The following is a 27426-nucleotide window of genomic DNA, read 5'->3' as shown; positions in this document are numbered from 1 at the left end:
TTTAGAATCTTCTGTCACTTGTCGGCGTCGCTGTCAGTTTATCTATCAGAGTGTAAATTATTGTATGTTGGAGGTATAGTTAGGTTGAACAAATTTATGATTTTATTCTTTGTTGATTGTTATGCATTTCTTAGTTCTATTGTTATTAAATTTTAATTGAGCCCTGTTGACAACCCTATAAATTCTTACGTTTATTTTAATCTTTCGTATAGAAGGTATCAAAGACAAGTGAAAAATCAAATAAATGTCAGTGAACTCTGTTTTGTAAAATATCAAGTGCTGCTCATCAGCATAGCCGGCTTAACTTCTTTGTCAGACCGATAATAAGTTTTCATTATTTTGGTGTTAGCATTTTAATCAAGAAAAATGTGTGGAGGTTTCACCTGTTCAAAGAATGCATTAACAGCACTTAATGTTTTATACATAGTAAGTAGTAGCATTTTATAAATTAGAAGTAAACCTAGAGGCATGTTATAGAGTAAATTTATATGTTTACAAGTCCAACTTGGCGTAATTTGTTGATTTTTTATGGATAGTAGTGAGAAGTGTCAGGATATCAATATTAAATAAATAAGTGAGTAATGACCTAATAAGAGAAATTTCTGCACGAGGTAGTCATTCCTCAATGTAGGGAATGTTTTAATCTCCCTAATTTAGACATAAAATACTTATATTTTAACAAATACTTATTGCAGAAAAAGCTTGTGAGAATTTAACAGTAAATAAACATTGTGTTGTTCATAAAGGTAACAAGAGGCTTACCTAACCTAACTACTAGACTATCTTGCCTACCCAAGGGCATAGCACTCTACCTGAAAGCCTACTACCCTACCCGATAGCCTACCACCTTACCTGAAAGCCTACTACCCTACCCGATAGCCTACCACCTTACCTGAGAGCCTACTACCCTACCCGATAGCCTACCACCTTACCTGAGAGCCTACTACCCTACCCGAGAGCCTATCACCCTACCTGAGAGTTTATCGCTTTACACTTGAAAACTATCGAGCCTACCTGAGCTCTTAACAACCTAATGAAGAGAGATATCCTTCCCTTAAGGGGGCATGTATTTTTTTTAGCTTTTTCGACCTTTCCTCACTTTTAAATAAGTAGTATCCTAGTCACATTTTAAGTATTTTCAAGGACCAACCACCACCCTACCCGAGAGCATTCCATCCTACACAAGAAGTAGTTTTCCCTTTAAGGATAATGTTATTGTTTTGTTTTTAGGCTTTTCCCCACTTGCATTTAATTAATATTGCTATCTTAGTCATTTATTAAACACTTATCATCCAAAACATAACCTAATTTGCGAAGTGTGTCTTATAAACTAGTATCAGAGTAAAATATATTAAATGTTGGTTAGTCAGAAACTATACCATCATTTAACTTCTACAATAATTATCAAGCTAAACGGTAAACATACACTTTACCCACTTCACATAATTTTTTATTTTTTAAATGGAAAATACTTGGAACTTGAATAGAAAAATAAATAGCAATAACTAAGGTGTGGGGAGCCCTAAATATTTAAAAGAGACCTCACAAAAACTAGTCATTAAAACATTCTGATAGTAATCCCTCAGGCCAACAATATGTGCTTGCAGTAGCAGCATCGGTGTTGCTCCATGCTGAAGGATGTCAACGAATTAAAAACCTTCGATATAGTACCTCTCATTAACAAATCAAAATTACACCCTTAAATATGTTATTAAATTCTGTATGGTACTAACCTAAATGGTTAAAAGTGGATTTAAATTATTTTAAGTAACAGGGATAAAGTAAATACTATCCAGCCAAATTTAGGATGGCCAATCAGCACTTAGCAAGTTTATAAGAGAAATAATAGCTAATATTAATTTATTATAATTAATAGGCCTACTCTCGAATCAAAAAGTTTACATACCTGAGTTGGAAATCTAACTACAAACTAACTAGAAGAGCTCCAATAATGGGAGTTACTTTAAAATTTAGGTTGGTTATTTCTGTGTTTAGACAAATAAAGTAAATAATTTGCTAACAATAACAGTTTTTTATGTCAATGACAATGAAAAAGGTACTAGTTTATGGCACATTTCAACCACACTGCAGCTTTGAACATTCATAACTCAGAAACTTATTTTCTGATAAAGACTACATTTTTATATGAGATAGTTACAAATGTAGTCTACTGTTCTCGATTAGCATATTTTAGAATTAAGTTTTATATAAAAAAATTGTTAATAACTTACCATTTTATCTTTCTCCTTGACCGTTTGGTAAATAAAAATAGGCTACAGCATTGGTCTTGTTTTTAAACTCTTAAAGTCATTATTTTAGACCTGTAATTTTGTAAACCACTATTTAAAATGTTCAATTTTTAACATCAATTTAATTGAGCAGGTTTTGTATATTTACCGCAACCGGTACCTGCTTGATTGAACGCATAAACCGCCAGACTGTCTAGGGCAGTGTTGCCAAAAGAATTTGAAAATCATTTTAGGTAAAATTCAAGTTAAGTCCACCATCTGACATTATCTTGAAACTCATAAGGTCTGATGATTTGGCCATCTAAAATACCTGCCCACAAATCAATCTTCCCGTGGTCAAATAAGGATTCTCAGTTGCCCAATAATGTAGGTTGTATACGTTTACAAAGTCATCTCTCCTATATGTGCTTTCATCTGACAATAAAGCATCTTGTTCAAAAACCAAGTGATCTTCTCTATGTTTTTCAAACATCCTCAGACAAAAATATTCCCTTGGAGCATAATCATAAGTAAGTTTAGTCTGCAAATGGTATGGATAGTAGGCTACTGTTGTCTCTGTAATATCCTGTAGCTTGCAGATCGTGACAAGCCCATTCTGGCAGTGATGGTCATCATCAAGACACTAGAGCTATCCAAATTATGTCTTTCTTCTCCATGTTGTTCACTAGGTATTTTGCCTTCTAATAAAGCCTGATGAACATTTATAAAAACGCTGTAACCGGAAATCTGTGTATACTGTATTCAGATACCTTTCCTGATACATGTTAGCAGCCACACAGGCATTGCCATGGCATTAACCATAAAGGAAATAGATGTCTGCGTGGTCACGAATACAGCAGGCATAGTTAATAGCAAACAATAAATGTTGAACAGTTAGCACAAGTAGTTATACAATCCAATAATGGAGACGTTGGTTTGGAAATTGCAAAAGATTCATAACTTTTATATAATTTCTTCATAAAATTAAATAGCAATTGAAGAACTTTTTTACCAAACTAATGATGATCAAATGTTTTATATATATATATATATAAAACATCATCTGCGAGAGGGGATATTACAATTTTATTGATTTTTTAATTCTCCATTATCATATGAAATGTAATTTATAATTCTAAATTTTTATCAGTTTTGTCTGTTTTTCCTGTTTAACAGGCAGTGGGTTTCATCCTGATTCTGGCAGCAGTCTACGGTCGAGCGTCAGCACAAGTAACCAACCTTCCGATAGTCAGTGGCATCCTGGGCTGCGGTGTGTTCCTCATCCTCGTATCAATCTTGGGACTGTTTGGAGCAGTGAAGCACAACCAAGTCATGCTCTTCTTCGTATCCTTTATGCTAGAGATATGTATTTGTTACAGATTTGAAAAAGTGTATTGTATTTGTGACATGTGATTCAACCTAGAATACACTCCTCCCCTGTAAAAGGGCAATGTGATTCAATGGGTACTGCAGTTACCACATAGTTAGTGGCGTGTTAAAATCCTCTCTTTGTCAGCAATTCACTCACCGGACACGGATGGTCCAGAAATCATTGTTAAACCATTGGCATTTGAGACCCGGCTGTCTTTGAGTATCGTACTATAAGAAAAATGTACCAGTTACTCATTTATTTTTGGTCACAGAACTTTACAAGGTGTCCATAGGCTATACATTTTATTTTAAAGGTACGAGCTATATGCATAAAAATGTCTGTATAGGGGTTTGTAAAACACACTACTTTACAAAATTTAGTGTTTTAATTTTTTTAACTTTGTCTTTTTTGTAAAAAAGAAATAAACATGTTTGTTAACCAAGATCATTAGATGCATTTAAAACAAGTTGAGATTTTGAGTAAATGCTATGACTCAGTAAAACAAGAGGATACAATGTTTTATACCTATCCAGTATAGGACAAATATTGAGTATGAATGGTTAGCCAAACCGAAGTGTTTTATCCTTCTCAAGCATTGAAGGAAAACTCAGCGTTCTTCATTTATTTTCAGTTGGGTGGAAAGATGTTTTTTGTAATTTCGCTTTATATTTTACTTGAATATTATAATTAGAGTCAATTATTGTCACTTAATATATAAAATATGTTTATACAGTTTTGTTACAGTAAAAGCTTCACGAATACATTCGTCAAAGGCTCGCTATTGAAATAAGTTTTGTGTATATTAGTAATTTGTCAAAGCTAAATTTTGAATCCATCGAATCTGCAACCAAGATTTGGATATTTGGATTGATAGAGAAAGTCTAAAATCTGCCGGATTACCCATGTCACTAACTATTGCACAAAAGTCATGTTCATGTTCTAGCACTTCCATTCCAGCGACATAGCAGAAAATGAAAATTTCGTTTTGTTAAACTAATAAACGTTAAATCATTGTGACTGGAAAATAAGCTTGTGTATTACATCGTCTAGTGGGTTTTGTGGTAGATCGATACTGGTAAAGAATGAAGGAGGAAATCAGATGAAGGATTTGAGATGAGTTGTTGTATTAAAGTAACATCGTTGGGCTAGTAGTGGTAGATGGAAACATGGGAGATAGGTGGTCAAAGTAAGGAAGTATTGTATTGTTATGAACAGTATTTGATTACAAAAACCTTTCTCCTATGGTCATGTCTGTGCATTGGAGCATGTCTACTTGCAGACAACAGCTGATTGGCAGTAAGCTGATTACCGATTACCGAGATATATCAATCAACCCAATAACAGATTATCGCTATTTTCTATATTTATGATTGAGCATCGTCGAGTATCTGCTACATCTATTAGCCGGTGACAGCTGATCAGCTTTATGCAAATTACCGATCCGAGCACTGAATTGTATTTTTGTCATACATTGTGTAGCCATCTCACTATTATGAAATTACAAATATATATACACACATAGTGCTTTTGCTATATATATATATATATATATATATATATATATATATATATACGGCAGAAATAACTTTACAACAACAAAATTGGTTATGTGTTTTAGCGGACATAATCATTCAACAACACTTGTTAAGGAAGTATTGTTTACAGATATATTAGTCAAACGCTTGGTAAGAGGTAAGAGATTGAAAGTCACAATATAAGTTAAGTGCCAAGTAGATAAATTTAATTTACGCCCATAAATTGACTGGTTTAACTTTATTTTATTTTGTTACTTTACGCATCTCCTATTAACTAAACCAGTATATATGATGTTTTGATGATTGGCCAAATTGTACAATGATGGGCAATACAGGAGTATGACAGTGTGGTGGACAACATATACTTATTTCAAAGGGAAGTCTGATTTGTAATTCTATTGGTTTTCACTCACATTTTCTAGACCACTAAAGATCAGACATATTTCTATTTACCTACTCCATTAGGAGTCAAAATAGAGGTCTGGTTGAAAAAGGTATAATACTAACCTTACTGTGAAGAGACTGCACTACCTAATGTATGAATTTTTTGTAACTGTAAAATTTACAGTTGTTAGATGTTCAGCAACTTTGAAAATCTAACAACTGTTATTTCAATTATAGGTTGTGTTATACAAATTCAAATAAAACAACTTTGTACATATTATTGAAATAGGATTCTTTTTTTTACTAACAAGTAAATCTCTGTAGCTTATGTATATGTTGATATAAATGGGTTAACTTATTACTTCAACTTGTTACAATTTTAAAATTTCTGATACAAAAAGTTGTGATTCTTCTTTTATTATTACATTATGATGCAGAAATATTTACTCGAAATATTGTCTCGAATTTGCTTATAAAGTATGTTTAACAGCACTTTTTAAAAGTTTCCCACAACTTTTTTTGTGCTGTTTTTTGTGAAAAAACAGCACTAGTATGTAAGCTGCATAATAGTAATAGAATCTCAATTATTTTACAAACTATTAATATAAATTACAAAACTTCTGCTTATAAAAAGGTATAGCATATTCCAAACATATGTCAGCCATTTTAGTCAAAATAAAACAATTTCAAATTTTTAGTTAGGTATCTTTGTCAAAAATGTTTTCAATAATTATTATTTTCTTTTTAAAACTCAACACTAAATTTTAATAAAAATTACATATGGCAAGTTATGTCTGAATATGATAGACTAAAGAGTCCTGCCGGCAAGGTACCAGATTGATAATCTGTCTCCATTTTTGGATGAAGCGGACTCTGAGGTTTGGATCACAGTATCACCTCCTGAAAGCGAGTAAATGCTGGATATTACGAGGTTCGTTTATTTCAACCTCCGATCTCACCCCATGGCAGTGATACAAGTGGAGGTCTGCGGTTTGTGCAGTAGTCAATCGCGCATCTTCCCCGCTACAACATTTGTCACTGCCGAGTTCAAGTAGTCAGTTGGGGCTGAGATGCAGTCGTATAAACATGGCCGCCTCTATCGATTCTCCCACCAAGTGTAAATTGAGGAGTTTATTCCTTTCCTGCAAGCAGAAGTGCAGGGAAGAATTGTAATATGAGTTCAAAACACAAGTCCCTAATCAGGTAGAACAACAGTAGTCAACTGAGAATTGTCAATGGTGAACGACAGTGTTGATATTTTGAGTTAATTGATATTTTGAGTTAATTAGTTCATAATTATTTAATGATGAATTAGCTTACTGCAGCAACATCTTTCCGATGATAACTGTCAGGTGAGGAAGCAAAATGAATTTGTGTAAGAGAGATAAGGCGATACTTGTGAGAAAATCCATATTCTATGTGTCACTGTAACGTATATATATCTTCCAGGGCCTCTACCACCAGCATTTTTACAGTGAGTGAGGTAGTGTAACTAACGAGTAGTAGCAAGAACCTATTGAGGAGATCATTGTAACTAACCAGTAGTAGTAAGAACCTATTGACGAGATCAAGCTGTTTTCCTGAGCCAGTTACAGTACATGATCATCCTGTTCCTCATATTCCTGGTACAGTTCAGTGTGGCTTGTGCCTGCCTTGCCGTGGACAAGCAAGAGCAGGAGCAGCTGGCCGAAGAGGTAAGTGAGGTGCACCTGCAACTCTGGAAATCATTATATTCAACCAACTCGCAAGTTTATGTAGCTACTTAAAAACGCTAGTTACGATCAGTCTTATAAAGGCCCACTAATTAGACACACCCATACTTTCAGATACAATATTACACAGTTTTGTTTATATGAGGCAAAGTTACGGCTTTACAGACTTTCTACCATAATGAAATCACGCTCTGCGAGACAGAGTTAATTTTTGTGACTGGCTAATCACAGTACTTTGGCCAATTTATACTTTGTACAGTATCCATGTAACTCACTCAATTTCTCATTGCTTATAACACAAATACGTGCTATATCAAATATGATTGTAACAATCTGTACCGTTTATGTAACTGGTAGTATTACGAAATTGTACACTTGCAGACAAGAACTGTCCAGTTGTGAGAGTTTTTACCATAATCCACTACAGCTAGTGTAATGTCTAACACAGGCTTATAAATAAGGGGGGCTCAGGGGGGCCAAATGCTCCCCCCCAAATTCTGAGAAACGAACATTAAAATTTCACACAGTAGTTTGTTTTGTAAGGTCTTAAAGGTCAACAATTTTTCAGGGAAAGATTTCTGAGCCCTATTATTTAATGTTAATTTTATACCACCCAGTACATCACCCCCCCCCCCCCAGAACTAATTGTGTATACGAGTATACCCACTGGTGTCTTACTATAACATTCTCAGTATCTCATATATAACCGGTAGTATTAGTTGTATGCCTGCAAACAGTGGAATACAACAACAGTAGTAAGAATGTTAAGACTTCTTTTGATTCATGATAATGAATTTAAACATAATTATAATTATATTACATGATTATTATCTAAATTAATTTTGTAGTATAATAGTCCTTTCTAACGTATGTTTCATTGTCCAAAGCATCTTCAGGGAGTCTCTAGTAAACAAACATACTAGTAAAAGTTTAGTGTAGGAGCCGAGAATAAATTTGCACTGTATAAGCACACAACTTTGTTTTTCTTGAATTCGATAGAGGAATGTTTTCCAAGAAAGAAGTCAGTCATCAGCCGCACTAGTTTTGGTGGTGGTTGAAATAAGATATTATGAAAAGGGTTAAAAATATGAATGAGGAGAAAAAAACACGCATCATGAAATTCAAGACATAGACTGCTTACAAATGGCTGTGTGGGATATTGTACAAAGGGAAACACAAGATTCTTATCATCATCCGTCACTTCCTCTGTTGTCAAATGAAGAAGTCTTGCTTAATTCAGTTCCAGTCGTAAACATCTATAACAGTAATTTTTCAAGTACTTCCAAGCTACATTCTTCCATGTCTTCTATACAATCACAATCAAAACATAACTCTCCTGTAAACTCGTATTTATCTCCTATCTCAGCTGTGGAGGTTGAACGGGCAATACCTTCTTTAAAATCAAAAAATTCTTCGGGTATTGATGAAGTTTCTAGCTCACTCTTGAAGCGGTTTTTCAAAACTATTCTCACACCATTAACAGTTCTTTTCAATGACTCAATAGCTTTGGGAATACTTCCAAATGTTTTCAAGGTTTGCCAAAAGTTGTGCCAAAAAAGGTGATAAATGTGACATAAATAATTACCACCCGAAATGTATACTCTACACCATATCTGAAGTATTTGGAAAACTCATTTATAACAAACTTCTAGTCCCCTTAACCAAGTTCAACTTCCTCGTTCCAAACCAATATGGTTTCAGAACCGGGCGATTAACAATTCATGTAATCACTGACTTTTTGCAGGAAATAGTTTGCAACCTTGAGTATAGTGGAGCCTGCTCTGAGAGTCTTCTGTGATCTCAGCAAGGCGTTTGATTGGGCAGATCACAGCATTCTATGCGATAAACTTCTAAAAATTGGTGTGCATGGATTGCCACTCTCCTGGTTCAAATCCTATTTATCAAAACGTCATCAGTTTGTTGAAGTATGTGGAACTAGCTGAGTTTGTAGAATCTATGTTTCATGTGCCCCAGGGCAGTGTTCTGGGGCCTCTGCTCTTCATTGTGTATATCAATGACGTAAGCCAGAGTTTACCCCTGTCAAAATCCGTAATGTTTGCGGATGACACCACCTTATTGTTCGGTGGTACAGAGCATGATTTGTAATCCAGAGTCTCTGAATTGATCTCATCATTTTAAACATGGTTGTTGAATAATAATCCATTATTAAATGCAAATAATACTTAATTTATTCAATTTTTGATTAGAAATAAAAATCCAATGATAATATCACTAAGGCTTTGGTATAACAGAGAGCTCTTCAGTTAAATTCTTGGGATTGGCAGTCGATGACAACTTAACATGGTTGCTTCACATTTTCCAGCTTTGCAACAAATTGAGTCGAAGCAGTTTTGCCCTCAGAAAATTATATCCTCTTTTACATTCGGATGCATTGCTAATGGTTTATTATGGTTACTCTTCCTCTGTTATTTTTTACAGAATTGAAGTATGGGGAAGCTTACCCCATGGATCCAGAGGCTTACTTGAACAAAAAATGAGCAATCCACCAAATTATTAATGGATAACCACTCTTAAATTCTTGCAAAGGAGTCTTTCGTTCACGTGGAATTTTAACCTTTACTTCTCTTTACATTTATAGAACAATACTTTTTAGACCGAAAAAACTCAGGATCTTCATACTGTTCGAGAAACTCACAGATTCCCCATCAGACATGAAGTAACCTCCGCACTCCATCACACTGTCTTGCACTCTCAGAGAGTTGTTTTAAATGAGCTTTGAAAAAGTATTTATTGAAAAATGAATTTTAAAGTATTGGTGAATTCCTTTCTACCTGAGACTGTAGAACATCAATTTTAACCACTGTAGCTCGTAAGTCTGTCAGTCAAACGATTTATTGTTAGTTCCTTATTTATAAATTAAGATTTTAATTTCTGACATCTGAGATGTATATATTGTATAAAATGTATACCTATTCAGAAAAATAGATGAATTGGAATGAAATTATAATTTCTTTCCCAGATTATATTTTGCTCAGATTGTCATACTTAAAACCAACTGTCAAACACGTAAATATATGTTAAATCAGCGTCAACAAATTATATACAGACTCTTAAATGGTAACTTTCAATCTCTCGTAGTTGTCTTAATCTGTAGCTCATTTCCATTCTCGAGATGTCCCACAGACAAACAGGCAACCATGATAGAAAGAAGGTGACACGAAAATGACACATTATATGACGCATCTTGTACAAATGAAAATTCATGCCAAATGTTTCAATCCATGTCTACACATGAAATCTCTCTCAACACATCTTGCCACACAACACATTCAGTTGTTTGTTCATTAAATTGGGTTAATATCGGTGTTTAAATAACAAAAGTCTATACACCAAATCACTATGAAATGATGTATGTGTTGGGATAGTTAGGCTACATGTGTTAATGAATCTCATCTTTAAATTAATTATAGGCGTTTGTTTACAAATATATTTATTCTGCTATTTTCTCATTGCCATCATTATTATCCATAAAACCAATGTAAAAATATTCACTAACACAGCCAAATCCTTTGGAGTGACATGCACCATCACCGAACTCAGTGTTGCTCGTATAGGAATGAAGCTTCATGCACAATTTCAAGACTATAGGTCAGTTCTTTTTCTAGATATCTTGTGAACAGGCAGATTGACCGAAAGGAAATTTTTCAAGGCCCAAGAGTGGTAGGCTTCGCTAAAGCTGAGCCAATTATTTATTTAACCAGCTGGAATGATACCATCACTTAGCACATAAACATTTTAAACAAGCATCGTGCCAGTTTCTTCCTCTTATACTTTGTGCTAGTGTTGTGAGGCTGTTGATTTGATTGACGACCGTATTAAGAATTCCCAAATAAGCACAGTTTACCACACTATTTAGACAGGTAAATTAAAACTCTTTGAAATAAAAACTGTTGAATTGTGAAATTCTTTTACCCAGGTACCTTTTTCGAAGGTACTTGGCTGTAATAGAAAACCTAATATGAGATAATTTTACGTCTAATCGATCTCTTACTTATAAACGAATTTTTCCTTAGTGCTTTGGCATTTTTTTAATCTCATCTTGAAAATAATTTGTTGTGTCAAGTCACAGAGCAAGAAACCAATGCCACGTTGTTGTATTCACATTTTAATTGTTTTCGTACAACTTATTTGAGTACACCAATAAGATAAAACTTACATAGTAGTATATCTTACCTGTTTGTGATATATCTATGCATGATAATTTATTTTAAATAAATGTTTCTACACAGTGATATTTCTCATAACAAAATCATTTAAAAATGTGTATAATTTAGCAATGTTAAAAGTTGTCAAGAAAACTTGATCATAGAAAAGTAGAACGAACCAGGTTTGGTGCATTCCATTTTTGCACTTAATATTAAATGAAGAAATAATACAGTAAAAATAATTACATAAACACAAAAGAAAATAAAAATGGTTCAGCATAGAGTGGTAAAATTCATTAATGGATATTCATAAATACTTATTCAAAATAAAATATTTGTACTTCTATAAATTTGTATTAATAAAATAAATTAGTTGCAGTAGTTTTATATACTGAAACAAATCCAAGTGAACAAAGGCATTTGTTACACACACATTCACAATGTTAATACTCTTTAAAATAAATTCTCTAAGAGTCATAGCATGTTTGAAGCCACAGCTTTATTGTCAACCTTTATCCTTTCAATTTAACCTATGAACAATAAACATCTTCGATTTAGTTCTTTTTACCTGTTCTACATGTTCACAGAATGACATCATTTGAAAAAGGAGCCTATGTTTATTGGTAGAAAAGTATGAAACAAAATACACGCAGAATGAGTATGATACGAGTTTGCAGAAATTTAAAACTAAACCATAAAATAAGTTTTTTGTAAATGTCCTTATTCTGTGTTGAATTTTTTACTAACAAATAGTTATAGCAAGTTTGAAGAATATTCATCTAAAATAATAGTGCAGGTAGTATTTATAAAATGTATGAATTCTTAAGTAGAACTATAATTATAATTATTTACCAGTTGTTACACCTGATATCCGAAAGGATCAGAAATGTGACAGATCTCTAAACAACGTAATTGTCGGAACAGTGATCACACACATAGCATACAACAGCGCAGCATGGCATATTTACTCTACACAGAAACAACCCAGAGAAATATTGTTTGAGTAATTTTAATATCAAAATCAAAATCAAAAACAAAAATCAAAATCACTTTATTGTCGTATAAATCTCATGATCATAGACAAAGTCATAAATACAGCACATTCTGGTAGCCAAGTCCAACATAGATAGTTAAAAGTTAAAAGTTTAAAAGTTTCAACACAGTTACATCAACAATATCAGCATTAATGCACTTAATGTAATTTAATATAATTTACATTATTTGGCAATGCAAAAGAACTATACAGTAAATAACAATGGTACCACTGTAGTTACATCGATGGATCTGTATTGAAAACATAACATAATCTTATTAAAACAAAACAGACTTATTGGAGAAAAATTCCTCTACAGAGTAGAATGGGTTCTCCAAAAGCCATTAAATAATATTTTTTTAAGAAAAGTGTTTTTGTCAAACTTTGGGATTAAATGTGACAAATGGTTATATACCTTCAGGGAAAGTACCTGATGACTCTTTAAAGTTTTACTTAATCTATTAAATTTTATTTTTGATAAATTCTTGCATCTTGTATTGTGCGGAATGGGTATCAACCAATGGGCTTTATTAAATTTGGATTTTGGAAAATATATTGAATTAAATCAAATAGATACAGGTTTATGACAGTTTGAATGTTTAGTAATCTAAATAGCGGTTTACAGTGTTCTATGCTAGATGATTTGGATATAATTCTTATGGCCTTTTTTTTTGGAGGATCAGTATGTCATTGATCTTACTACCATTGCCCCATGCAACCAGGCCCATATCTAAGTATTGATTGAAAAAAATGCAAAGTAGGCGGTTTTTGACATAGTCGGTGCTAACAGAAAAAGGTTAGTCGCCTAAGGAGGTAAACTACTCTTGACAATTTAGAAGAAATATACGTAATATGAGAGTCCCAGTTCATGTTTCTATCAATGTATACTCCTAGGAATTTTACATTGTCTGAGAGACTAATGTTTAAGTTACGACTGTCAACTGTCCTCGTACTGAAAATAATATTGTGCGTTTTTGATTCATTCAATAAGAAACCATTGCTCGTGAACCAATTTGAAGCATCTGAAATAGAATTTTTTTGAAATTAAACTAAGTTCACTTAAATCTTTGCTAATATTTAAAAAATGTAGTGTCCGTCTGCATAAAGGATGGTTGAAGCTGTAATTGAAGCAGGCAGATCATTTATACAAATTAAAAAACAGCAAAGGTCCAAGTATGGATCCTTGTGGGACTCCGTACTTCACGATTACTTCATGAGACCAGCTTTCCTCAATGCAAACTTTTTGTTTTCTGTTATTAAGGTAAGACTCAAAAAAATAAAATCGGCATTTGACCAAAACCGTAATATGCCAACTTCCTTATAAGATCATTATGGTTTACACAATCAAAAGCCCTGCTCAAGTCACACATAGTGGCTTGAGCAAAGGCCTTATCCTCCAAAGCCAGAGACACATCCCGCAACAATTTATCTAGAGCTTGAAAAGTGGAACAATTTTTCCTAAATCCAAATTGCACGGAGCTAAGAAGATTGTTTAGTTTCGAGATAATTGCTAATTTGCTTATGCACTAGAGCCTCCAACAGTTTTTGCCAAGAATTGGAATAATGGATATCGGGCGGTAGCTCTCTGGTTTATTTTTGAGTCCTTTTTTATAAAACCGGACAAACTCTTGAAATTTTCAGCTCCTCGGGGAAATAACTATCTTTTAGACAAAGGTTAAAGCAATGTGTCAATGGAGATAAAATGTGTGAGGGGTTATTTGCTTTATCATATTATTAGACATACAATAAACGTCACAGCTGTCAGAGTTTTTTTTCATATTTTGAACTGAATTTAGAATATGATCTGATGTTATTTTAGCCCACTGAAAAGACTGAGAGGGTTTATTGATATTACTTTTTATTAACAAATCACTTGCAGAAATTGTTGCATTGTCTAAGTTGGCTTTAATATTGAGAACAGAGTCTATGAAATAGTGGTTTGAAAATGTTCAGGGACTAATGCCAGGGCTTATCATCACTGGCATTGGAAAAAACAGTTGTTGCTATTAATAATTTTCCAGGCTGCCTTGCATTTTAATTTTTGCTTGTATTTATAAAATGTTCATTATGGCGTTGCTTTGCTAAGGCAATAGCTTGTCTGTAATTTTTTTTTAGATTTTAAAAAACTTTGCCATAACTGGGTATCATGTTTTTGCAACTTTATGAAGGTATATAAGATTTACTTTTCATTTCAGACAAATCTGAGGTATACCACTCATTTCCTGATATATTATAATTTTTTCGATTTGATTTTTTTAGTTTTTTAAAATAAAATAATACATTTATAATGGTTGAAAAAAAAATTATTGAAAAATGTAACTGCATCACATTGTTTATGCTGGGTCATGAATTTATCCCAGTCATATGAGGCTAGTGTTATTACAATACTATCTAATGATTTTTTAGGCAAAATAGTTTTTAAAATTATTGACACTGTTATGAGGACCACTGTTATATTTTAGGAATTTATTTATGTCTACTAGGATACCATTATGATCAGAATAGGGAAAATCCATAATTTTGCAGGAGACATGACTCGAAATATTTTTGTTATTTATAAAAACGTTATCCAGGCAATTTTTGCCCCTTGTGGCATTACGGTTCAGATAAAGGAAGTTGTGCTGTCTTAGAAGATTTTTGTAGTGCAGAGGCAGGTCCATTTTTAGTGGTTAAGTCAAATTTGTAATTTAAATCACCACCGACCACCACAGAGTAATCCCCTCCAGTTAGAAAGAAAAAGTAGTAAGTTATCTAATGCATCCAAAAAGATATCGGAGTCACCAAGCTGGTGAATGATAGACAGCTACTACTATCATATTCAGTTCATCAATAAAAGTTGCAGAACTCTCAAAGTGTAATTCCGAGCAATATCTACTTATGTCACAAACTCTAGTCTGCAAAGAGTTATGGACAAACACCACAGAACCCCCTCTAATATGGTTGGACCTATTGAAAGCTCCAGCACAATGGTACCCTGTTGGAAAAGAAAACAGTATATCGCTATAACATAGCCAATGCTCAGTCAGACAAACAATATAAGCATCATTTAAATCAGATAGGAAACTATCCAAAATAGTTACCTTATTACTGAGACCTTGAATATTGAGGTAAAGTATTTTTACATTTCACCATTCCTTAGGAAATGAACTAATCTTAATATTCTTAGAGGGGACTATGAAAAATAACACCTGTATTTACAAAGGACATTGTAAGGAGCCTTATGTCTATGTGGTTCACTGATACTGTCCAGACAGTTCTGCATTTTCAGGCCAAACTGAGCTACCAGAAAGTAAGTTATTTTATAGATAACAAGTTTGAAAATGTTCAGAGATCTGCGGTAAGATTGTAGCATGTAAAAGGCGAAAGAACTGCTTGTAGATCAACTGTCCGGACAGTATCATGTAACTTGCCAAAACTGTGAATAGTCCGCAGTGAATGTATTAATTATTAAATTACTAATAAATTTGTATTTCTTAAAAATTAATTATACAGTTTATATTGATGGCTACTTTTATTTTGATTGGTTCTTATAAATTGTATCCTCCAGTTGCTTTTAGCCTTCATTTATATGATATACTGTATACATTACTAATATTAATTTAGCTAATGTAGAAATTATTTGAAAGATGGAATAATTATACTTATGTATAGGGTTGGCGCACCGTCAGCATGGACCTGAAGAAAGAGGTGCAGAAGGATTTCAACTGCTGTGGTTTTGATGACAAGATCCACAACGCGACTGATCCCATGGGACATCCCGAGTGTGAGCATGTGGTAATGTCCCAATTATTTTGAATTTATTTCAATTTTTTGGGTTCACATCAAGAATGTTTATTGTTGTCCCACATCAAGCATTAACAATGTCACAGGATTGGCATGAATTAGGCTACATCGTTTGTCGTATTTGATTATAACTAGTTTCTTATAACTAAATTAAAATTTCTTTATAGCTAGTTTATAATTTCCTTAGAACTAAATTAGAATGTCCTTATAACTAGTTAAAAATTTCCTTATAACTAGTTTAAAATTACTGTAAAATTCATTATCATTAAAATCATTTAGGTACACCTCTTCAGCTGAATAAAAAGCTTTCATTTTGAGCCACTTAACCAAAACTTAAAGTTCTTAGTGCACACTGTTTTGGCATTATGAGGTAACTTGTTAAAAAGATTTGTACCAATGTAGACAGAGCTATGTTGGGACTTGTTTAACCTAATGTATCTCACATCAATTAGATATGCAGATCTGGTATTATGAGAGTGTACAGAATTTCCAAGGTGTGTGTGAAGAGAATCTGACCTTGTTTAGTTTAAGAAACTAAACAAGGTCAGATTCTCTTTGATATAAACAAGGCTCTGTAGAATGTAGATGTATGTGATGAGGTTAATAATATTTAACACACCAGTCTTGTTTAAAGTTCATTTTTGACAAAGAATTTGCAATGGAAAAAACCTTAGGTATTTTATGGAATTTTCCATGGTTGACTGTAATAAAAGTAACTGAAAAACAATGTTTCAAGAATTTATGTAATCATCACTTCATCATAAAAAAAGAAGAAGAGAGCTGTAAATTTAGAAACCAAAACTGGGTTAGTCACTGATCATGGTGATGTTGCAAATTATTTTTACTATTTCTTTTTCATATTGCCAACATTCCATCACCAAATGATACTTTATCATCTGTTACTCTAAAAAATCCTATCTTTTTTCGCTGTTCTTCGTTGTTGCTTTGTTCTTATTGCAATAACTGGGGCTTATAGAACTATGTCCACATTAGCATTATGTACTCCTCCACTAAAAGTCATTGTAAAGGAAAAAATAAACTTGATGAAAGTTAAAAAGGAAAAAGATTAGAATCAGCACAGGAGGTGAAAAGAGAGGTTATGAAAAGTGGCAACGAGAATGGGAACTAGCAGAGGTTGGAAGGTATACATATAGCTTCTTTGATAAAGTTGAAGACAGAATAAGTTTGAATCATTTAACACTAGATAATTATCTTCTTTTTTTTGTTCTCTTAGGACAAGAAGCTTATAAATTGCACGTAATCCTGTAAGAACCTTAGCACTGCTTCCGGAGTGACAGGATATTCAGGATGGGTAAGGTTAGGGAGTAGGGGCCGCCTCCTATCGAGATCCATGAGGAAGAATTAGGGCACTACATCTCAAAGTCATGTCTCCCCAGAAGAAGGGGAGGCCAGCTCTGAACCAGCCGCTCCAGTCAAAGTAGGCAGGGAGTGGCACACCCTTGTTGAGGCTAGCGAGAACCTCTGAGGTTAGGGAACAATCCCCACCAACTCCAGCAGTCATCTCCCAAAGTAGACTAGACCTATCGAATTGCCCATGAACCCCAGAATCTCGACATTTGCAGTTAGTGATGTTAGTGACCACTGGGCACAGCAAAATCCAATGTGTCACCTAAATCGGTGCAACCTTAGTATGTCAAGAAGCGGCACATCACTAATCACAAATCTTGAGATATTAGGGTACAAGGGTAGACCTATATGTCAAGTCTACTGCGGGAGATGACTGTTGGAGTTGGTAGGGCTCCCTAAGTTAAAGTTTGCTAATGGTGCAGTGTAGCGGGTACAACGGTTATCGCAAGATAACCGGATCAAGCAACGTCGATCGTGGCTGCTGCTTGGATGGGTGACCGCTGAGCGATCCTGTCCTTGCAAGCAGCCCGCCTGCCCGGCCGTTGGTGGTGGTTCGGAAGTCACCTTTAAGCCGTGGGTCCCCAGGTAGTTAGAGAAGGCTTCTTAGCCCTAACTTCACCTTGCAAAATAAGACATGTTTATTTTACTGTACTTTTTACTTTAAAGTATGTTGCTAGTCTAGACATAGGGTGTACCACCCCCCTGCCTGCTTTGACTAGAGAGGCTGGTACAGAGCTGGCTTCTCCTTCTTAAAAGAGACATGACTGAGATTAGTGACCAACATCCTTCCTCATGGATCTCGACAGGAGGCAGCCCCTACCCCCAAATCTACCTATCCAGAATATCCTGTCACTCTAATAGCAGCACTAATATCCTTTTAGGATGAAGAAGAATTTCTCAGCTTCTTTTCCTAAAAATACAAAAAGAACTAAATTAATAAGATACACTAATTTCAAAAGCATAAGTACTACTGATATGAGCGGTATACCATCAGTGCTACTAGGATCAGAATAAATAATATTATAATATTTGTGGAAATACTGACTATCTTTCTGGGTCTAGTCCAGTAACATGCAGTTTTCAATATCCACAGTTGATAAAAAAAGCAACTAATTTCGTTGCAGGTGTGATGAAAGCAATTTACAAGTAAATGATATTAAAAACATGACATGAGGAAATGTTGAAACAATTTGTGAAATTGCTTTTAAAGGTTCACATCACACACAAACCAACTAACTGGCTCTGTAAGTATATGATATGGAATAGTACTACATGTAAGCTAAAACATATTCATAAAAATACATTCCATAGATATTATCCATATTCCATAGTACTTAATAAATTCATGACCATACCTTGTCAATGTCAACCTGATGTAAAATAATCTTTATTACTTTTGAAGCGTCATATGTTGCTTTACAATGTTTTCCTTGTTTGCAACACCACGTGAGATACCTCTTTGTTGAATGCTACATTTTAGTACCATCTGTTCGAAATGTGTTTGTTTTATTTGTATTTTTTCATCACAACTAGAAATAAAATTTGTTTCGTATACATTGTTTATTTCTAATTAAATCTGACTATTATACCACAACAGAATTTTATTTTCAAGACTATCAATAACGGTACACACTTCATAAATCATGTACATGCTTTGTACTAGATACTAATAAAACACTTTTGGTTTCAAATCTCTTAATGACCATATTATTACATTTAAGTACCATAGAATAATATATGTATATTTATTTTCAACAAAACTAAAAAAGTTTTCAAATAAATACCTTTTCCACTGTTTTTACGCAGAAAGCTAAACTCAATATTGATTGAAGCGTGACTCGATCTCCAGTGTATGATTGTCGGAATGATTTGTTGACAGAGTGCATGCTGTTCTCTCTCGGACTGCCGGTGCCTGCCGTGCATGAAACAACTTCAGTCAGCCATCGACTACGGATTCAAGCTGTGTGGAGGCGTCGGACTGTTCTTCAGCTTCACTGAGGTTAGCTTCTGATTATACTGTCCGATGTTATAGTCTCACGTCATAGCTCTATCGTTGCCGTGACGTATTATTTTCCATCCACAGCATGTTTATTCAAAACTCTGCTCTTTTAATTGGATGCATTTCTGGCATATCCATCTTCTTCTTTTTTCACAACCAGTTTATTCTAATATTCTTATCAAGCATAAAAAAGACACGGAGGGCCGATCCTATGAAAGCATTAGCAAAATACTTGTTTAGACTCGTACATTTAATGATTTTTTTAAAATCCCTTATTTTTGTTAGTTTGGATGTTGATTTAAATATAGCGTAATATATTGTCTGCCCTATTAATGTATCTTGCATACGTTACTTTAGGAATTGTTATTATATCTTTAACCCGACACCCGGGCCCGTAGTTGGGAAGCCTGTGTGCCATGTGAGACAAGAAAATTATTTAGAAATACTGAAGAATTAACTCTGCTAATCTGGAAATTATTCATTAACTAAGTTCATTTTTAGACTAAAAATACTTAACTGACATTTTTTGTTTAGTTTTATTTTTTATATAGTAATGAAATTCTTGTATATCGATTATTGTGTTTTTACAGCAAAAATACTTAATTTGTTTATACATTGTACGCATTAAACAATTCGTTTTTACACAGTGAAATCTTTCAAAACACAACACAACCACTTGAGTGGAGCTCTGAAAAGATATTTCAGTTAAATCAAATCAGCCGAATCAAAGTTAGTTAAAATATATTCTTTTTTTCAACCTTCAACTTCAATCAGTCAATGTAGTGATAGTCGTTCTGCCCATCATAGTGATGAGTTAATAAGTAGGTCTACCAACAGTAATTTCAATGAAGGCGATACCAGCACTGATGACTCAGTGCCAAACACATCTTTATTGAATACATACACGTTCAAAGTCAGCTGATCCTTCACGGTCCGTGAGTCAAACTATACTTGAAAACCTGACATTAGATGTTAGTAATAACACTAGCAAACATAATTTTTATGTTGGATATTTCAGAAAAGCATCGTACAGACTTCAACAAATTTTCCTAATGAGCTACACAATGAAATGAAAAATAAAACTGTTACAAGAAATGGTCCGTATGAGCCAAATTGTCAGTTTCCTAAAGATTCATGTAAAGACAGCAAACCATTTTCTGTAAAGTACTTCTAAAAAAACACAAAATCTTATTTGAAATTAAAGCGTAAGTGGCTACGCTGTTCTTTAAAAACGATTCAGTCTACTATGAGACCCTTTGGCTTTTTGCAGACAAAAAAGTACATCCTCAGCATGGATTTTGGGCGTTTTAGACTGACAAGGCCTTTTAACAAATTAATAAAACATGAACTTAGCAATACTTATTTGAATGCATGCATGCATTAGTGTTTAATATATGAAAAAACAACAACTGTTGATTGTTGATTATCAATGGCATTCAGGCTTAAAAAATAAACAAACATATGGGTCAAGGTTCTGGATCGCATTGTAAATGTAACTTTAACATTTGCATCGTTAAATTACATTGTCTTTAGTGGTCACACACAAAAAATAGGTCAAGCAAGAAGCGGAAACTTTTTGTCAATTATTGATCTGTTATGCAAGTATGATGACCAACTAAGTCACATTGTTAGATATGTGACTCAATCTGAAGGTAATGCAGGAATGCCAACAAAGCTTGAAATTAATGAAAGCTTATTAGCTTTTAGACAAGCAATCTGGGGAAAACTGGGGAAGGTTTACACGAAGCAATCTTAAAAAGCCTAGACGAGAAAGATCTAAATTATCGAAATGTCTCAATGGTCACAATGGAGGGATAAATATGTCGGTGTTTATAAATGTGTACAATCCAGAATACAGAAAATGCGATAAATATATTCACCACTTTGCCCAGAATTTAACTTAATTTTAAATGGTGCTGTACCAAGTATTGAAGGGAAACACTATGTTTTTGGAGTCTTTTTAACCAGAGCATTACAATATGGATTTAGTTCAACTTGTTGCACTTTAAAGAAATATTGTGCTCTACTCACTGGTGATTAAGATCTGATGATTTGAAAGCTTTTCACCATCCACTTAGTGAAACACTATCACAGACTTGACTCCTGGAATCCTGGAGTCCATGTCGATCTGAAGAGATCCAAAAATAAGTCGATGACGTAGATGTTCTATGCAAGCGCCTTACATCGTTTCCACATCGGACACCTAGACAACAAAAGAAGCCGGTCTGGTTTACCCAGCAGCGTAATCTAGTGTAATCTGTAAGAGATGTTCTCTCGGTCTCAATTTTGCACCGGATGAAAATGAGGCCCAAAACTAACTATATTATTTAATCACATTATTTATCCACATATTTACAATTGAATAAAATCCAAAACAAAAGATCAAAGAAACCGGTTGATAGTAGCAGGATTAGTTTCTATACATCGGCAGACTAAACCTTTTGTCGCTTGTCAATAAACCTTTATAAAAACAGTTGCAGTATTGTCTCAAATAATTCAAATTGTTTCCAAAAGATAGCAGCACAACACATGGCCAGTGGAAGCTGCCAAACCTATCTCACACGTCAATGAAATATGGTGTAGTATGCCACCCGGGTAGTGACCGAATTTCGTCTGGAAAGGGTTATTCAAATCTGATTAAACAATTCTCGAAATTTTGGCTCACATTTTACAAAAACTGTGTATCTTCAACACATAATTAAGAATAGAAGTCGGGTTTCTAGACAGTTCACTTCAAGTATTAGGAAGAGCTATTATTTTACTCTCTCTTTCACGAAAAAAGAAAAAAGCAACGATCTGAGTTTTGAGGGTTTGTTGCTCTATTAGCTAACAGTGATTACCATAAAGCAAAATGATTTATAACAGTATAAACTATTGTAAAATTTACTGTTCAGATTGTTGGTTTCACTTACAACTGTCTCTATTTTCAGTTTGTTGGAGTGTGGTTGACCATTCGCTATCGCAACCAGAAGGACCCTCGGGCCAATCCGAGTGCTTTCCTTTAACCATTAAATGACTTTGGTAAGATGTAGCAGAGAATATCTCTAAGTGCATGATTTTGTAGTGAATTAAGTTCTCCTCCTGTATCATTAAAATTCTAAAAGGATTGTGTTCGTATTCAGAGACAGATATTAATTTATCATATAACTTTACATGATCACACTAGACGTCATAAATAAACATAGTACACATCAAAATGTAAAAGTTTATAAATACTATTTAAATGTTAATTTTAAAAAATATTCTTACAAGTTCCTAATTTCTAGTTAATAAAAAATCAGCAGAGATGAGAAATTTTAAAATACAATAATTTTTACCTAGTTTTAAAATTTTTCATTTTGTATGCCTTTTAAAAAGGCTATTAAAGCATTCTCCATCCAAAACAACGTATCTTTTCCAGATAGCATCATTCTGTGAAATTCATTAAAATACATCAAAACCTTGATTGCTACAAAGATATTTTTGTAACTGGAACTTTCTGTCGTACATCAATTTAGTCACTTCTATACACCAAAACTCCCAGGTCTGGTAGTACATGTAATTGGGATAAAATTTAATGTTACATTTCAAAATGTTTGTATATTATTGGGTTACTGGCCCCTTAGCTGTATATAGAATAATCTATATTATAATTAAAATAAAACAAATTAAGTTATGTATTAGGTAAATATCTACTGTCCCTTTTATTACAGTTTGAAAATTTTTTTAGTAGATATACCTTAAATAACAACCCAAACATGGATGTACTCAAAATACTCGAGTCATTGGTCATTCAAATGAACCAAGCATATTTTTGATATGTATTTGGAAGCTCCTAGTTGATACTGATATCTGAAAACTGAGAAGCCTCACACACATGTATACTCTTACAACTATTGTCCGCATTCTCTATTCACCTTAGAATGTTTCCTATTCGTTTATGAAAAGCAAAGTAATAATGAATATTTATTTATTTCCTCTCTCATAGTTACAAAGATCTCAACATACATGCAAAAACAGGAAATGATCTCCACATGGGCATATCCTGTGTGTGGAGATCGAGACGCGATCAGCAGCATGAATATGTACTCATCAACATAAAAAGTAATGTAAATCTTCGTATGGAAAAACAACGTAATGACAACATGAAATGCAACTTTTGTATGCTCGTAATATAAGAAAAAAACAAATACTTCATAGCTACAACAAAGCAAGTGTTTGACAATAAGATTACAACCAGATAACAACCGCAGAAATTATCAACAACACCACCGCAATAATGGTATACACAACACTTCTTCTTCTATGGGTGGCCTATTGCCATGCACTTAAGCCTCAAGGGCCTTTTTCGCACCCCGAAAGCACACCATGAGGCCGACCAGTCTACGGTTTCAGCAGTTCTGCAAACCGCCGAAAACAACCGATCAGGTCCTCCTGAGGATATTCGCCTCCCTTGTTCAAACTACCAATGATGGCATACCGTTCTCTTGATATTGCAGGACAGTCAAAGAGCAGTTATTCACTAGTTTCCTTCAGCTCATCACACATTCTACAGAGTCGATCCTCCCGAGGATACCGACTCTGTGAAGATGCTTCCTCAGGTGACCATGTCCTGTCACTAAATCTAGTTCTTATAATGTACTTTTTGGATAACCGAAAACTCTGGATAGCCGCTTTCCAAATAATAATGTCCCCAACATACGTCAAATTATATAGGTCAGAGCTTAAATGTAACTTAGTAACAGGTTTTCAAGCACTTAACACTGACTAGTAGAAACTCAATAAAACAAATAATAAAAACATTTTGTGCACCAGTCACTTGATGCCTTGGCCTGCCGAGAAGTGCCAGAGCAAAGAATGTTCCATGTATCTTCTTGGATGTGGTATACACAATTTGCTATTTATCCTTTTAAAACTATAGTGAAGTGCAGGGGAGTGTATACTCTCAGCCTTTCAGAGCTGACAATCATTTATTATAACAATAATTTATGCACACTTTTCCAAAGACAAATATTATAGACTGACACAGCGTCATTTAGAAAATTTTGTCTTAATCAAGGTGGCCACACAAACAGAAAACCGGGAATAAGTTGGGAATGTAACAGACCAGAAAAAAACCGGAGTCTTGCTGTAGAACTGGGAAAATCTCAAAAACAATTTCTCTGTCTCTATGAACTTAAACGACATCTTGAATCAGGACGTAATAAATCTTGAAACTTACGTATTTTACACGACGTGGCCCGTGGTCTGAAGATCGAAATATGTTCGCGAGCCCCATTTAATGCCAGTTAACTCTACTTATGTAGTGTTAATCCACTGGACAATTAAAGTCGGCCGACCGATCATCTTAGGTCTAGGATAAACTGTAAGCAGCAGAGCGGTAGTGGCTACGATACAAGCGGTTTTTTGTGTTTTAGTTTTATTCACTGAAAGGGGGCCTTCAGACAACAAAATTGACCAACTCTTATTCTTGAGTGAAAATAGCATTTTGAAAACACGTGTGTTAGATAGATTTCACAGGCCTAAAATGTACACTGTTCACCATATAAACAGGCTTATAGTTCAGTTCGGTGAATATTGTTATCTGTTTGTCAGTTTGATAAGAGATAGAACCCAGTCTCTTGAGTACACCAGAATTTCAGTTGAATTTTAACCAGACACCAGAGATAAGACACTTTTTGCAGTAGAACTCTCCTGCAGACAGACTGAGTGGCAGGAGAAAAATGTAATGTCTGGAGTTAGCAGCGGATCAGTGGCACATATGGTGTGGTTCCATGGTACCTTGCCGCTCACGTCTTTCACCCATGGGTAATGTTGAGCGTTCTTCTTATGAGCAATAAACTTTAAGACGTTGCTCTATCGCTCACCTCCCACCCGTATCACAGCCAAGGCCTTTATGGTCTATGACAGATTGCTCCTGGCAAAAAGTTTTGTGTCTGAGAGTAAAAATCACTATTCTTAACTGGTGCAATAGATCTCGTGAGTGCTGCTTACAACCAATGTCTGACAGTTGTTTGCAAGAACTAGAGAGCCATGTTGGCAATTGAAATTTCAATTTTAAACGTTGCAGTGTGTGAACTGATGGTATTGATTTCCGCAACAATCAGCGTAAACAGCTGTAGCAAATACTTTTGACAGTCCTCACGAGTAAAATTGCTTATCTTGTTCACATTATATGATAGTAGTTGTGCAAATTCTCTCGTAACTTTACTTGCCATTGTAAACTCTTCTTAACAGCCAGTAGGCAAAATCTACCACACATAACAGTTTTCGTAACAGGAACAACATTAGCTGGACGATGGCTGGTGGACATGTAAATTAGTTCTCCGTTGAACTATTCGTCTGAACGACTTCTTTGCACACACGACGATCGGTCGGACAGTTGGAAATGTGCAGACCTCTCACCCTCAATGCTGGACTGCAGCCTGCCCCGTGATAGCACTATGTTGGTACTGGATTGTTCTCTTTATCTTTCCAAATTGGATACATGTTTTTTCCAAACATCACAGAAAGGAAAATTATTAGATATACGTGATGTCTGATGATACATTGAATGACACAGAGATAAAAATTTGGGAGCTTGAAATAGGTGGTAGCGATGAATCGTCACCAAAAGTCTCCCATATCATTAGCGATGAAATTCACTAGACCACTACAGCTTCGTGGCATTTTCTGAAAATACACTGTTGCATTCGACATACATTTGTTACAGTATTACAGTTGTTTATTTGGTTTAAAAATAGGTATTAGAGAATCGGATATTTTCTACAAAAAAAAAAAAAAACGGAAATTAGAAAAGAGATTTTGAGTGGCCACCCTGTTAATAGCCCTGATCCTGAACATTTTCTTCTTCACATTTCAAAGTTCCCTAAATAATTTTTGTAATATAAATACGTCCCTTTAGCTGATAATTCTTGGCCCCACGGGTGCTGATAATTACAAAATGATCTTGACTACGAAGAAACTGCCATAAAAAATTACAACCACGAAAAGTTGACCACGAACCCTCAAGATATTAGCTTTAAGCTGAAACAATATTTAATAAAATAAAAACTGCCTCACCAGAAGGTGCACCACATGCGACTTCAATACTGGTTTGAATGATCAAAAACAAAAAGTTATAGACTGGAATTACTTATATTATTTACTGGATTATTTGTTAAGATTAATATTTGAAAGAAATGATTGGCTAAATAACTATTATTAATACTTTAGGACTGAACTCACGGGAATGTTTATTTATGGCTAAGATGGGCAAATTTATCTAACGGATACCACCACTTTTACTGGAAGTGGGTGTTTAACTCAGTCATATCAAACATAATGGGAGTTATGATTGTTTTGTCGTAATGTTTTATATTATAATTTATTATAATCAGTATAGTATGGTTTTTTTTTACTATAGGTACAGATCCCTCAAGTTACTTACTAAGATTTACTGACGGTAATTTATATTTCAGAGAGAATATCAGGTTTTCCAAGCACAACCGATGCCACGTCAGCTTGATTCTCTCCACTTCTCTAGTCATCAGATCTCACTCGTCCTTCACAGAGCAACGCTTCCCTTCGCTTCGTCACGTGTTTGTAAAGTCAACAACAAACAAGAATACATTCATTTTAGTTTCTCAAAAGTGTAAACTGCTATATTCGTAGTTAGCTTTTTAGTGTTAGTGTTTTGTGTTTATTTTGTATTGAATTTATGTTACAAAGTGTAATGAATAAGACTATAAATCAGATTTATTGTAATGCTAGTCATATATTTTGATGTACAATAACTAATATACTAGTCACTGATGTAATTTATTATGTGTATAAGTTGTAAATGTAGTCGACTGTGTCAATGTGCAATAAATGATGTCATATTTTA

At 34.2% G+C, this 27426-nt stretch overlaps 1 protein-coding gene across 1 annotated transcript; it reads left to right on the top strand.

Annotated features, from left to right (window-relative positions):
- Positions 1-27426, top strand: LOC124369968 (tetraspanin-13). Its single transcript, XM_046828201.1, has 7 exons — positions 1-426; positions 3405-3572; positions 7115-7213; positions 16082-16204; positions 19461-19580; positions 22511-22601; positions 27020-27426. The coding sequence occupies exons 1-6, from the start codon at positions 367-369 to the stop codon at positions 22583-22585; spliced, it is 645 nt and encodes a 214-aa protein (XP_046684157.1). The 5' UTR covers positions 1-366; the 3' UTR covers positions 22586-22601; positions 27020-27426.

The sequence above is a fragment of the Homalodisca vitripennis genome, chromosome X, assembly GCF_021130785.1.
Source record: "Homalodisca vitripennis isolate AUS2020 chromosome X, UT_GWSS_2.1, whole genome shotgun sequence".
In the NCBI taxonomy this organism is placed as follows: domain Eukaryota; kingdom Metazoa; phylum Arthropoda; class Insecta; order Hemiptera; family Cicadellidae; genus Homalodisca; species Homalodisca vitripennis.
Note: the sequence above shows the minus strand (reverse complement) of the source record. Positions and strands in the feature narration are given on the sequence as shown.